At 32.2% G+C, this 15,764-nt stretch overlaps 1 protein-coding gene across 1 annotated transcript; it reads right to left on the reverse strand.

Moving 5' to 3' along the window:
- Positions 1-4,315: 4,315 nt before the first annotated feature.
- On the reverse strand, positions 4,316-5,116 carry LOC125867476 (ethylene-response factor C3-like). Its single transcript, XM_049547991.1, has one exon. The coding sequence runs from the start codon at positions 5,029-5,031 to the stop codon at positions 4,426-4,428; it is 606 nt and encodes a 201-aa protein (XP_049403948.1). The 5' UTR covers positions 5,032-5,116; the 3' UTR covers positions 4,316-4,425.
- Positions 5,117-15,764: the final 10,648 nt, after the last annotated feature.

Below are 15,764 nucleotides of genomic sequence, written 5' to 3' on the forward strand. Positions count from 1 at the left end.
AACGTTAGTCCTTCAGAATGTCAAGCATGCTCCAGACATTCCCTTGAACTTGATCTCTGTAGGATAACTAGATGATGATGGCTATCATAATGACTTGTTCAATGGCCAATGGAAGCTCACCAAAGGCTCATTGACTGTAGCTCGAGGAAGAAAGCATTCAAATTTATACGTGACACAAGGATCGATTCTTGGAGACTCTATAAATTTGGTGGAAAGTGAGACTTTATTATAATTGTGGCACAAGAGGCTTAGTCATATGAGCGAGAAGGGGATCACATGTTTGGCAAAAAAGAATTTGCTTGCTGGTGTGAAACAAGCAAAGGTAAAAAGATGTGTTCATTGCTTAGCTGGGAAACAGAAAAGAGTTTCTTTTCACAGTCATCCTCCTTCAAGAAAGTCTGAGCTACTGGAGCTAGTACACTCTGATTTGTGTGGTCCTTTTAAAGTGAAGTCAAAAAGTGGTGCGCTTTACTTTGCAACTTTCATTGATGATCATTCTCGCAAGATTTGGGTATATCCTTTAAAATCCAAAGATCAAGTACTTGATGTGTTTAAGGAGTTTCAAGCCTTATCTGAGAGACACACGGGAAAGAAATTAAAATGTATTCGCACTGATAATGGTGGTGAGTATATTGGTCCCTTTGATAACTACTGCAAATCGCAAGGAATTCGTCATCAGAAGACTCCTCCAAAGACTCCTCAATTAAATGGCCTGGCAGAAAGGATGAACAGAACTTTAGTTGAGAGAGTTAGATGCGTGCTTTCAGAGGCTAAACTTCCAAATTCATTTTGGGCTGAAGCACTTAACACTGTTGCTTATGTTATCAATTTGTCTCCTGCTGTTGCTTTGGATGGTGATGTTCCAAACAGAGTTTGGTTTGGTAAGGATGTTTCTTATGATCACTTGAAAGTGTTTGGTTGTAAAGCTTGTGTGCATGTTCCAAAAGATGAGAGGTCAAAATTGGATGTTAAAACTAAGCAGTGCATCTTCATTGGTTATGGTCAAGATGAGTTTGGATATCGCTTTTATGATCCAATTGATAAGAAGCTCATTAGAAGTCGTGATGCTGTGTTCTTTGAAGATCAAACTATTGAAGATATTGACAAGGTTGAGAAACCAGATTCTCAGATTGATGAAAGCTTAGTTGATGTTGATCCAGTTCCTATAATTGATACATCTTTTGCACATGAAGGAACCCAAGATAATGAACAGGGTGTAGAACCTATAAATGTTCCTATTGGTGATGTTGTGGTTGATCATCAACCAACTAATGCTGAGATGACAAATTTGGATGCTCCAGAAACCTCTTGTAGAAGATCCACTAGAGAGAAGCGAAGTTCAACACGTTATTCTCCTAATGAGTATATCCTTTTGACTGACATGGGAGAACCTGAAGGTTATGATGAAGTCATGCTAGATACTCATAGAGATAGGTGGGTAGAAGCCATGGAAGACGAGATGAAGTTACTTCACGAGAATGGCACATATGAGCTAGTGGAGTTACCGAAAGGTAAGAAAGCTTTAACAAATAAATGGATCTTCATATTAAAGCAAGAGCAACATACATCTGCACCTAGATACAAGGCTAGGTTAGTTGTCAAAGGTTTTGGTCAAAGAAAGGGAGTTGACTTTGACAAAATTTTCTCTCCAGTTGTGAAAATGTCCTCTATTCGTATGGTTCTAGCTTTAGCCGCAAGTCTAGATTTAGAGGTTGAGCAGATGAATGTCAAGACTGCCTTTCTTCATGGTGATTTAGAAGAGGAGATCTACATGGAGCAACCTGTAGGCTTTATAGTTAAAGGAAAAGAAAACCATGGTTGCAAATTGAGAAAGAGCTTGTATGGCTTGAAACAAGCTCCAAGGCAGTGGTACTTGAAGTTTGAATCTGTCATTGAAAATCAGGGATACAAGAAAACTTCTTCAGATCATTGTGTATTCTTTCAGAAGTTCTCCGATGATGATTTTATTATCTTACTACTTTATGTGGATGATATGCTAATCGTTGGCAAAAATAAATCTAGAATTGTAGTCCTTAAGAAAGAGTTAAGCAAATCGTTTGCGATGAAGGACTTGGGGCCAGCGAAGAAGATCTTAGGCATACAAATTCATCGAGATAGACACAATAAGGAGTATATTGAGAAAGTACTCAAGAGGTTCAACATGACAGAGACAAAAGTGGTTAGTACACCTCTTGCTAAACACTTTAACTTGAGTACGACCCAAAGTCCATCTACTAATGAAGAAAAGAATGAGATGTCAAGTATTCCATACTCTTCCGCGGTTGGTAGTTTGATGTATGCTATGATTTGCACTAGACCAGATATTGCACATGCTGTTGGTACCGTTAGCAGATTTCTTTCCAATCCTGGAAAAGAACATTGGGCTGCAGTGAAATGGATACTAAGATATTTGAAGGGTACTTCAGATATGGAGTTGTGCTTTGGTAGTGGCAAGTCTGAACTTGTATGCTACACAGACTCTGATTTGGGAGGAAATCTTGATAATTCAAAATCCACTTCTGGTTATTTGATCACTTTTGGAGGGGGAGCTATTTCTTGGCAATCAAAACTTCAGAAGTGCATAGCTTTATCTACCACAAAAGCTGAATATATTGCCATCACTGAAGGTGCCAAAGAATTGCTTTGGATGAAGGAGTTTATCAAAGATCTTGATTTTGAACAATCAAGGTTTGTCTTATTTTGTGATAATCAAAGTGCTGTTTATCTCACTAAGCACTCTACCTTTCATTCTAAGTCCAAGCATATTAGCAGAAAATATCATTGGATTAGAATGGCCCTGGAGGAGAAATTATTTGAAGTTGAGAAGATACACACTGATGACAATCCTTCAGATATGCTTACAAAAGTGGTGATCGTAGATAAACATGAGTTTTGTAGAAGTGCGGCAGGCATGAAGCCTGTCAAGAGTTTCTCCACTTGAAGTCCATTTGGCCCCTTGGCTGGAGGGGAAGTTTGTTGGGCTATTGCCCATGTTCCAGCCAAAGGCCCATGGCCTAATCCTACTTGAAAAAGGATTGGAGTTATTCTCTTTATTTGGTTTTCAATTCTATTAGGAAAAGGATTGGAATAGTAATCCTATTTGGAGTTGGTTTTGGCTTTGTAAGGAAAAGCACAACTCTATAAATAGAGGATGGTTTTGAGAGAATAATTTAGATTGCTCATTAGTATTGTCTTTGAAAGACATTAGGACATAAGAGAAGTTTTGAGAGAGCTTTCAACAAGAGATAAGAGAAAAAAAAAAGGGGTTCTTTTGGTGCAGTCTTTTATTCCGACCAACAACCTTCAGATCGTGTTTTCCGATTAACTAACCGTTGGATCGGACTGAAATTTGTACTGAGTGTTCCTGACATCTTGGTGGTTGATTTGAACAGTGGAGATCAGATTCGGAAGTCAGCAAGTTCCTGTTTTAGGTCCCGAACAACAGCTGGGTTTGGGTGGTGTTTATTTCTATTTATCTTTTGTTGGTGTAGCTATTGTTTGTTCTCTTTTGGCACTTGTTGTGTAACCATTAGAAGAATAATTGTAACTCTCTTATTGTTATATTGAAGCGATTCGGATCTTGTCGATCCCGTGGTGGTTACCTTCGTTTTGAAGGATTTTTCCACGTTAAACTTGGTGTTCTTTATTTTAGATTTTCGTTTTCATCTTTTCGTCACAACAATTATGTCTGATGAGGCAAAAATAAGTTTAATGGATTTATATAAAGTTCTATTCTATGAAATGAATTTTACAGAATCTTGAATATATCATTTTTAATCTATATATGTTGCTCAATCTTTCAAAAAGTAGATCGCACTCGTATCAAATTATTCAAAAATATATAATTATCGAAGAAGTTGATATACACTTAATAATATTTTTGAATATACTCAACATAAATTTTAATTTAATTACTAAGTGTACGTTCATAAAAGAAAAAATATATATATTTTTTTGTTAGGAAAATAAGTGTGTTTCTTACTTATTTTTCTGTGTTTGGATAATAAGCAAAAAAATATTATTTTAGAAGCATTTATATATAGTCTAGACAAATATAATGAGTGATTGATGAGGTGTGAATTGGTGTGGATGGGACGAAGATGAAGTGTGTTGGAGGACACCAATATAAAATGTCAGTATATCACTTGTGAAATTTATTTTTTCTACTTTCACTCAGAAAGTCATTTTACTTATTTATAAAAAAAACTTATTTTCTAGGAGAAAAAAAAATATTTATCAATTTTTTTATACTATCCCAAACATAAGAAAATTAGAAAACATTGCCGATCACACCCTATGTGTATATAAATATATATATATATAAATAAACATATACACTAAATTGAGAAAAATTAAAATGAACAAGGCATATAACATTGAAAAAACTAAATGAACAAACTTAACAAGATATGGAAATTGAGTATTCTAATTTGAATTAGAATACTCAGACAAGAGTTCATCCAATAGTTCACTTCCCAAATCTTCAAATATAAATACAATATTATTATTATTATTATTTTTATTATTATTATTATTATTATTATTATTATTATTTTCTTCTCCATGATTTACCTTTTGTTTCTTTTTTCTTGAAATATTACTACTACTTCTCCTTTTGTGTTTCTCCTTTAAGGCTGCTGCTGGTGACAATCCATTCTTGAAGAAATTGCAATTTTCTGTTTCTTCTAACATTTTGCTAACTCTTTCAACTGGAAAATTTAGACAAGTTGTTGGACCTCTCATTGACAAAGCAACTTGATCATAAGCCAACGCGGCTTCTTCAGCGCTATTGAATGTTCCAAGCCAAACCCTAATTCCATTCCGAGTTGAATCCCTAATTTCAGCCGCAAATTTTCCCCATGGCCTTGCTCTAACACCTATATAGTGTTTCGTCTCCTTCTCAGGTCGTTCTGGATAGAAGTCATTTTCCTTATTAGAAGAATAAGTATCACTTGAGGAAGTATCTTCAAGTGATATTGATGATTCCACTGAATTTGAACTTTGTTTCTCGTCTTGAATCTTCAAAACCATTTTTTTTTTGTTTGATATCTTTCTTAATTGAGATATAAACAATAATGTATATTAAAGAATATATGAGTGGAAAAAACTATATATATGTGTTACCACCCTAAAGGGGAAGTGTACATTTTCAAAAGTTAATTAAATTAAGAAGAAAATTATGTAATAATGGAAGAGACAATTATTGGATTAAACAAGAGAGCAAGTTGTGTTACAAGTGGGCAAAAAGTACAACTATTATAATTATAGATTTGAAAAGCTTTTAGGGGTATGTTGTCCACAAGCACGATCGTGAAAAAGATTTGCAATTGGTCCATTAGATTTAATTGAAAAAAAGCATTTTTTTTTTTATATATATTTGTACTCGAGCATACACCTTTTTTATGCAGATCAACAGTCCAACTTTAAAAAAAAAAAATGAAATTGGAAATAATATAATATAGTGTAACTTTGTCAAAATATTTTGACTTAATTATCTATAATAGCATGAAACAAAAGAATGGTGCATACATTGTGGGGAAACAATTTTAATGGTTTAATCATATAGTTTTATATCCAACATAAATTTTTAACGTAGAAATTCTAGAACAAATTCAATATGGATATTAAACTAGTTTGAAAACATTAACGGTTTGATTATGTTTGATAAAAGTAAAAAGCTATAGACATTAATGAAGTTTGTGTTAATGTTTATAGCATTGTTTAATTTGTAGGGTTTTCAAGAGGCTCTCCCTCTATGGTTTCCCTCTTTACATATACAAGATGATTCTTGATTCTTTTCATCTGTTTTGACCTTGATGGATAAAGTTATATGCTTGATATCTATCGTTGGTGGAAAGTGTATCCCATGGAATTAGTTAAGGTATGTGAATATTGGCCTGAACACCACGATCATTAAAAAAATTGTATTATCCTGACAACTAACATGAACTCACATTATTATTCATATATTTATCTTTTTCATTCCACTTTCACTATTTTTATTCTTTTATTATTGAATTTTCTGAAATCTCCCAAACTTCAAACCTAATTTTGCATTAATGTAATTAAAATTCATTGTTCTCTGTTTATAAAAAGATCAAATTTGTCTTTTGGTGTCTTCTTCAAATTTCAAGCACTGTGATAAGTATACATTATTTCAATATCATTAATTATATTCACTTATCAAATTCAGCGCAACACTATTTCGATATCATTATATCAACTTTTTGAGTTATATTTTATTATTCTAAGGCGAAATGGTCTGGTGGACCCTTATACTTGTATCCATTTGTCTTCTGAACCCTTCTACTTACACCTTTGTCATCTGGACCCTTAAACTCAACAAAATGCAATTTAACAAACCCCTATGACCATTGACCATGCTTATGTGGCATTAGGATGTCTGAGTTGGCAAAAGTGTGTAACCACACGCCTATTAAGGCGAGTGAGGAGCATTTTTACTTTAAAAAAATATTAAAAATTATAAAAAAAATAATTTTTTAAATATATTTAAATCATTAATTAAAAAACTCCTTCTTCTTCACCCATTACACCTCCTTTTCAGCCATATTCATCCCCTGCCCAACCCATTTTTTTCTTTTTTTCCACAATCTATTTTCATTTATTTAGATTATCTTGGGCACCTCCTTGAGTCAACTAATTCACCGACGGAGGGAGACAGCGACGCTAGTGGTGCGATCGTCGGACACCCATTGATACATAGTGGAGTGAGAGAGGCGTGGCTGGTCAACGGAGAGGAAAACGAGGTAGGTGAGGGTGCGAGGATCTAATCATGGCGGCGAAAATGGTCGTGACGTGTGGCGGAGATGAAGGCAGGTTAAGGAAGGAATATGAGTGGTTTCGTCGGCAACAATGGCGACAGTGATGACAGTTTGGGCCATGAAACAGTGGGAAGGGGAGAAACAATAATGGGTAGATTTCGACGAGTTTCACGGCAGAGGTTGGTGTGAAATTGTATTGTAAGCAATTTGGGGTGTGAAAATAGTAGTCGGTGTTGGATTACGAAAAGTTTGGCTAGATCTGGTTGTGCTGTAGCTTAGGTTGTTGTTACTGTGGAGATTGGAGGAGGAAAGAAAAATAGTGATGGTGCATGGTGGAGATGAAGACGGGTGAGGGAGAAAGTATATGTGATTTCGCTGGCAAAAATGGCACGACGCCGGCGATGGCTTTCTTTTGGTCGTGAAATAGGGAGAATTAGAAATGCCAATAATAAATTAAAATGTTATTATTTTACATTTTATTAAATAATTTTGGTTAATAATTTTTAAAAATAGTTATGAAATAATTATGATATGGCATTAATATATCTGATGTGGATATGACATGTCAATTATATAAAGGAGAGTGAGCTACACACATGGTTGGAGGGGGCTTAAAAGTCTCATTTTAATTGAGTTTAAGGGTCCAGATGACAAATGTGTAAGTAGAAGGGTTCAAAATACAAACTGATACAAGTATAAGGGTCCACCATACCATTTCGCCTTATTCTAACTTTATATTATATTTTTCATTGAAAATTTACATTGTTTACATTCTTATTTCATAAAGTATGCGTACATCTCACCTTTATCAAATACCACTTGTAGGAGTACACTAAGTATGTTATTAACTTATTATTATTCTATTTTTATATGTCAATTAAGAAAAAAATAATTAAGATTTTTTTATAAAATTTAACTTAGGCCCAAATTTATTGCCGTATGTCAATCGATTGGAAGTCAAAATATTATGAAATGTTTTTGAAAAACTTAAATCATACTTTCTTGGGAAATTTGTGAATAGCACGTTCTACATTAAATAGAGGTATTTTAATATTTTAGGTAGAAAAGGAACAAGAAAAGTGAGTTCTCAAAATGGAAAGTAGCAAAATAATAATATTATTACACGATCCTCAATATATAAGATCATTATTAATTAAGTAAATTCTTAAAAAAAGTAAAATTAATAAATAAATTGCTCCACCCAACTTATTAAATATGTGATAATAATATCTGTTGAAATTGTCTTATCATAATAATCTATCTTTATATTGGAAGTTTGTACATTATATTGTCTACCAAAATTTAGTGCGGTGACATTGCCATTACATGAAGTGACCCTTCTCCTTCCCATGTCCCAAAGTTTCTAATTGATCGACAAAACAACAAAAACAACTTTAACGGTAATAAATAAACACATTAATAAAAAATATTAAAATCTTTATCAGCTTTAGTTAAGTGCCGTTAGATCCAATGTCGCTAAAAGGTTTAGAAACATACACAAAGAGTGTTAATTGCCGCTAAAAATATATGTATTTAGCGGTAATTGAGCTATTGCCGTTAATTAATTGCTGCTAAAGATCATTATTGATGTAGTGCGATTAAAAATAATTATCATTACTAGTTAATTATTAGGCTTAAGCTTCAAATATTGTAGAAGGAAAGAAAATACTTTTTATATATATATAGAGACTGTCCATCGGAGTTTGAATCTTCATAGTATCAAATTTTCATATGTTTTTTAGTTTCTGCTAAAGTGACCTTCCCCTTCATTTTCAAAAGTTCTGATTTTGAGTTAGGCTCGCTGTGATAAATTATTTATGTCAACATTGCTTCAAAAAAATCTGCATGCTCACTGTATTCATCAATAATGTTATGAATAATTTAAATATTGGTACTAGAATATTTAATATTACAGTTGAAACAGTTTATTGTTGTTATGAAACGGATATTTCAACAATATACATATAGTTTTATGTCCTATAATAATTAAATGCTCGTATAAAAAATCTACGTAAATTAGTAGTAAATAATAAGTCAAGTGTGCTTATATTTCTAGTTCCGTTATGACTTTTTGACATTTTAATTATTATTTTGTTGCTTTTATTAGCTACCAAAAGTAAGCAAATAATTTAATAATATTAATTATTTACAAGGAAATATATTGGGGGGCCTCACATCTGGGATTTGTCGTTTTCCGTCGGCTGATACCCCACTTAGAATAAAAAAATAAATTAGTTTATTTTTTCCTGGCATTTTAAATTAATTTTTTTAATATAATGAGCGATCAAGGGAGGAAAAAGGAGCAAAAGGGACAATTATAGAAGTTATAATATTTGTACGTATTTAGTAGAAATTTTTAATACGTATATATAATTTGAACTAATTAAAGTCAATGGAATTATATTATGTAAATAGAGTAAATATTATTTCTTTAGGTTTCAAAGTGTAGGAGAGAGAACATACCAGCAAGGGTTGTTAACTTGTTATATTAAATTTCCTCTTATTTAATTAAAGATTTTAAATTTAAGTTCTATATATGAAAAACAAAATCAGTAATCATTTTTAATGAATTCTTCGATAACTATTCTAATATATAAGCATACATTTCGTCATTTAAAATTTAAACAAGCGTATGTTTCATGATTTTGAATTTAAACAAGCACACGTTTCATGATTTTGAAATTAAATATATTATATGAGCAGTCATTTTTTGTCATATATTTGATGTTGGAAATATATTGAAAAATAGTTATTTTTTATGCAATAATACTACAACAGTATTATAGATTTTGCATTTAAGCAAACGACAAATCAAAGATAATAGTACAATATTTTATAATTTTTTTATTAGACATTTTCCTAGTAACTTTTGAATTTATATCTATTTAACTACAACTTCAACAGTAACTATATTTGAATTGGATATTTGACTTGAGGTAGACCCCTTGCTAGAAAATATTTTCCATAGACTATAATTTCCTTCGTACAAAACAAATTCATAATCAATCTATGCTATAATTATGCCGGAAATTACCCAAACTTTTTCTTTTGGGGTATCTACAAAATTTCCCTCTTGAGCCAAAACATTTAACATGAGGCACATGTTTTTTTCAATGAAAAAAAGTTTCTTCCACCATTTATAAATCAATTTTGTGCTTCAAAGAAAAGTTTCTTCCAAGAGTAATTACTCCAATGCTCTTTAAGAAAAAAAATATATGATATATATAAAAAAATATTATTATTACTATTATTATTATATATATAAATAATTTTTAAATTATAAATATATAATAAAATTTTAAATATTCTTGACAAATTTTCTAGATTTACCATGATACTATCATTCAGCTGTCAACGCACCTCCACCGCCACATAATCCCTATCGGACCTTCCTACTTACCCACTTTAAAATTCACCTACCCCGAATAAGATATATGTGAAAGAGACTAAACTTTATATAAATAGTATATATCAATTATTCACCTTAGATGGATTGCATGCAAATGCATTATACGTCATATATATATATATATATATATAAATTATATTTGTACCCATTGTATCCATTATAATTTTTTACGCTCATTTTCCTGTGTGATTTGTGTTTAATAAATGTATAATCAGCATATATTTAATGTATAACGTATACACACTATTATACATATATTACACAGTATTATGCAATATCCTAACTGAAACTGGATGACAAACGAAGCAAGCGTCAACCATTGGTAATAAATTGTAAATATTTTGGGCACAAAGTGTATTTCATATCAAATGCTATAAAGTTAGGCTATTAAAATTTGTGGCAACCATACCTTGTTATTTTTCCTTTTAAAGAGGGCCCAAATTACTAATTATTATAGGCATAATTACGTAACTAAGTAAACATTTACTAGTGAATTACTTAACACAACACAATTATAGTTACAATTAATTAAGATTTGCAGCTAGTGTTTCATTCGGATAGCTATGGAATGTTCGGGGCTCACTCCCTCAATTTGTATCCAACTACAACTCCTCTCTCTCTTGCCTTTCTTCCCTTTTATATAAATTATTACTATTTTCTTATCTTACACCTTTACTAATTTTTCTCCTAAATTTACTCAACCATAACAATTTTTCAAATTTCAAAGATATCATTTCTCCCTCCTAATCGTACTTCCCCAATTTCAAAAGATTCATTGTTTATTACCTTTTAGTCTATTGTGTAATAAGTTACCAAATTGAGAATCTTATGAGAAAATGTGCGATTACGATATAAACATATGTAAGTTATTAGAAAAATTAAATAATAGCTTGCTATATTATATCTAAGGTTGAAAAATAAATAAGCAAATATTAGATCCGAATCTACTATTATTGCGGAGAATAATTTCTCATGGGTTATATTTTGCACAAAGTTCACATAAGGGAAAAATCTAAATGATAATCTATTTGCTTAAATCAATGTAGTAACAAATAAGAAAAAAAAAAGAAATAAATAACCGTTTATCAAAACTCATTGATTTTGGAGGAAGAAGACATGATTATTTTATGACTTCTTTCCATCAAAAGTTTAAGAAGCCTGCAAAGTTAATAACACACTATGGGTAGTAACTTGAGAGCTAATAGAAACAGGCCCTTACCCCAGAAATCAATATCAAGAAAAATATTACCCTTGAAGATCTCTCTCAACAGAAGTTGATGATTTTATATTTCAAAACGTTTGAGTACATTCTTCCATACTGGAAGTTGAACATGGCCAAAAGTTTGGAAAACAAGTGCGTGACATGCATTTGTGTGTGGGATGTAAAGAAGGAGAATGCCCCTAAGAAGTATGAAGGTGTAAGTGCATGTGATTGATTAATGAACGCAGATTGATTGTTTATTACACTTTAAAACAATTTAGAGGTAATAGGTGTGTCGCTGGAATTTCGCCTATAGTTGAGGCTTGAGGGGTACATAGTCATTCTCCCTAATAAATAAGAAAAAATGACATAACTAGTCATCCACCAAAATAATAACCCGCAATATGTAATTTAAAAAAAAATATATTTGGCTAATCACTTGCCATTTTGATATATATATATATATATATATATATATATATATATATAACCGCTTATAAATGGACTCTAGGCCTAAAGTTGAGAAATCAGTTTGAACAAGAAAAAGAAAGATTTGTTTCTCTCTGTTTCCCGCTAAAATTCCAATTCTTGATCGTCAATGGCTAATGAAAAATAGCCATTGATTATTTGTAGCAAGAAGACATTCTATTTCGATTTCATGCCATCAAAAGCTGAAGAAGAAGCGTGCAAAGTCAACAACACATTGTTGGGTTCGAAAATGAATAGGGAGTCATGCGGAAGCTTACAATTGCAAATAATATGATAGATAAATTAGACGATACATAAAATTATACTAAACGACATAATATTATTATATGATATGACCAATTGGCCTACATAATTTAAAACTAATAAAAAAACATAAAAACTGTAGAGAGAAAATCACCTCATAAACAAAACTCTCTAAATGTCTACATTGTGGATACTATTGTGTTATGCTATGAGATTTAGGAATCTTCAATTTGTAGATCTCCAAACTTTTCTTCTAAGGAAAGAATAAATCAAATATAGAAGAAAATTATATTTTCCTTTTAGAAAAAAATTTAGCATTTATGGTAATACTTTGACTTTTCTTTAAGGAAAAAAAATAAAATTCAAATATGAAAAGAAAATCAGAGCAAAACTCTAACACACACCACGGATAAGGACTCGAGAGCTAATAGAGATAGGCCCTGCCACAATATTCAATCCGAATTACATGAGTCCCATCGTGAAAAAGATTACCCCGGAAGATATCACTCAAGGAAGACTGGGGATTTCTTCTTTTGAGAAGATTGAGTACATTCTTCCATACTGGAATTTGGACAAGGTCAAAAGTTTGGTGAACGGGTACATGGAGCGTGTTCCTGTGCTGAATGTAATGGAGAATAAGAAGTATATATGAAGGTGAAACTGTTACCTTTAGGAAGCTGCCTAATCATGAGTATTCTCTAACGATCGTGGAAGTGTTCAATGATCGCGGATTGTGTGTTGGTGATGAAATTGTGTTATTTTGGGATCCTAGATATCCAACGTTTCTTTTCATTTTACTTTCTAAAGTTGGTGATTCAGCAAGTAGGCATGTACTGATCGATTAGGGGCACGTAGAAATTCAAGTTTTATGTTCAAATTCTGTAAATGATTCAACAATTGGAATATGAATATATGATGATTCTTTTCTCTAATTTAATCTGTTATCTGATAACTAAGAGATGCGTTTCAATTCATCCGTTCACTCCCTATGAAAGATGTTGTGTTTCAATGCTTGATTATACAATCTTGAATGCCTGTAATTTAGTGCCTGAATAATGAACAAAGAACCGTACAATTATCTCACCAATGGATGATGACTTGTTAATTTCAATAAGACCTTGTTTTTGGGAATCGTCGCCAGTACCTCTTCTTTGATAAGCTTGATCTTTTCTATGGTATGCGGAAGCAAGAAGATAAGCTGAAAGAAACTATGATCTCTGACAAGAATTAAATAATGGCATGTTCTGCCTCATATGCCACACCTATAACACGAGTCCAAAGATCTTATTAACTCTAGACCTTCTTTCACCAACACAATTTCTTCCTTCATCAAATCAACTGAGTAAGCATTGGAGTTGAGCAACTCATTTAAGTGTATTTCTGGCATTTGTCATCGTAGTTCTCCACATCCACCTTACAAAATATGCACCGTAACATCAAAGAGACAGTGTCCATTTTGCTTTCTCTGGTCTAGTGATTGGACTAAATGCATTAATTTGGGAGTATGCTTTTGAAGCAGCAAGAACTGAAGATGTAGGATTATCGATGTGTTCTGTTTCCACATAAAATAAGAAAAGGAAAGTTTGCTAAGAACCTTAAAGAAACAACAGTTTACATGCCTTAAGTTTCTCCGTCAGAATAACACTGTCTGTAGAACTATACAGAAATGCAGTGTGTTAGTGGAAAAGCCAAAGTTTGCTAAGAACCTTAAAGAAACAAGTTATTCAAATTGCAGTTTAATTTATTCATGCTCAGCGCAACAACTTGTCTAGTCATTGTTATATGTATATACTAAACTTGATTACATACCTATTCGAGCCAAGTCTAGCAGGGTAGATGACACGACCCAACTCACTGGGCCGTAAGGGCACCTAGTCTAACACCTAGATAGGAGAACCCTTACCTCCTGACTTCAAACTGGGAATGTGAAATTTAACAAAAAAATAGTGTGATGCCTTAATATAACCAGAATTAATCCCAAAATCTGTTTCAATAGAAAAGTTTTAAAAACTGACCGAAAACCTCCGTAGGAGCTAATCTAAATAGGTACAAGAGTTTAAAGAAAGAAAACAATATGAAAACAGACACAACTCCCACCATAAGAAAGAGAGGAGTAGAAGTTGCCGGAGATCACCACCTCTTCACCTATGAAGCATCATTCTGCAACCAGACTATGCCAAGTGACATAACAAGATTAGTATCAGTACAAAAAACATATACCGATAGACATCATCGACAACTTGAACCCACCACATAATATCATGTAATTAATGAGAAGAAGAAATACAAATGATGGTCCTCTTTTCCATTGCAAAAGAAAATAATTAAAAAAAGAAAATAAGAAGATGTTTTGGTTGAATGGGGCTGACCAACTTAGAGAGGAACACCAGGGTAATTTAAGTAGGTGCACAAGTCTATTTGTCACATGTATTGTCACATTATTTAATATTTTCATACTACGAGTCTATTTGTCACACATTGTCACATTATTTAATATTTTCATACTATGAGTCTATCTGTCATGAGTATTATCACATTTATTTAGTATTTTTCATATCATGTGAATCTATTACTAGATTTATATCGCAATACATATTTTTAAATATAATATATATAATAACATAAAAAAGTATTTGGGTATAATGACTAACATGCACTACCCAGAGGAAACCCTACCTGAGGGTCTTTTAATAGTAGAGTACAATGGGGCAATGGGCTGGGCTAGACTTAGGTTTTTGTTGGATACATTTGTGTCCTTTTTTGTAAAGAATTATTTATGAATAAAGGGCTATGGCCAATACTAGATTAAAAAAAAAAAGTCAAACCTTAAAAGTTGAATTAGCTATTATTTATTAGTTAGTTATGTACGTGTATAATGAGTTAATGTTTTATCGTTATTAGGTACAAACATGTACTATTATCGTATGATACCTTGGTTCTTCGATGCCGAATCTAAGGCTTCGAAGATTATATTATTTGTTTCCTTTGGAATCTAGAACTAACTATTCGAAGCAATTGTATCTAGTAATCATACCAAACTTGGACAAGAAATTATTGTTTCTATGATTATCAAATTAAAAAGACCTATGTGAAAACTCCATGTTAGTTGAGGGGCATATTAGGAGCATCTACAGTGTTCGGTAGGCTTTGAAAAACAAAAGAAATTGTTGGAATTCTATGAAAGAGTCTTGAAAGCTAGGATGTATTCTTGCAAGGCTTGTTGAGCTTCTCCATGTGACTGACATCACATTAATAATTCAATTTCATACGATTAGGTGGAGTGACCCAGATGTGCCTCTTGAATTGTGTATAGATATTGATTCATTCACATAACAATTTGCTACAGGAGAGATGTTGTATAGATATTGATTCATTCTCTCAGCTTACTGTGTTTACTTTGTATTTTTTCGCAGCATAAGTTAAACCATCTTCATCATCAAAGGAAACAAATCTAGTTTCCTCCCATATTTTGTTAGTATGAACTCTTGAAATGTCAATAGAAAAAATCGATATCCATAATAGTTGAGTCCACACCTTAACGAGGGAACAAAAGCAAACACTTCATCAGCAGATCCCAAACGAACAACAAGAATGTTCCACATAACATGTTTAAGACACAACATAAAGGATATTTTGGCAA

The sequence above is a fragment of the Solanum stenotomum genome, chromosome 6, assembly GCF_019186545.1.
Source record: "Solanum stenotomum isolate F172 chromosome 6, ASM1918654v1, whole genome shotgun sequence".
NCBI lineage: Eukaryota > Viridiplantae > Streptophyta > Magnoliopsida > Solanales > Solanaceae > Solanum > Solanum stenotomum.

What these genes read in the sequence shown, in the direction of transcription:
- LOC125867476 (XM_049547991.1), bottom strand. Translation starts at nt 5,031, where the DNA reads ATGGTTTTGAAGATTCAAGACGAGAAACAAAGTTCAAATTCAGTGGAA.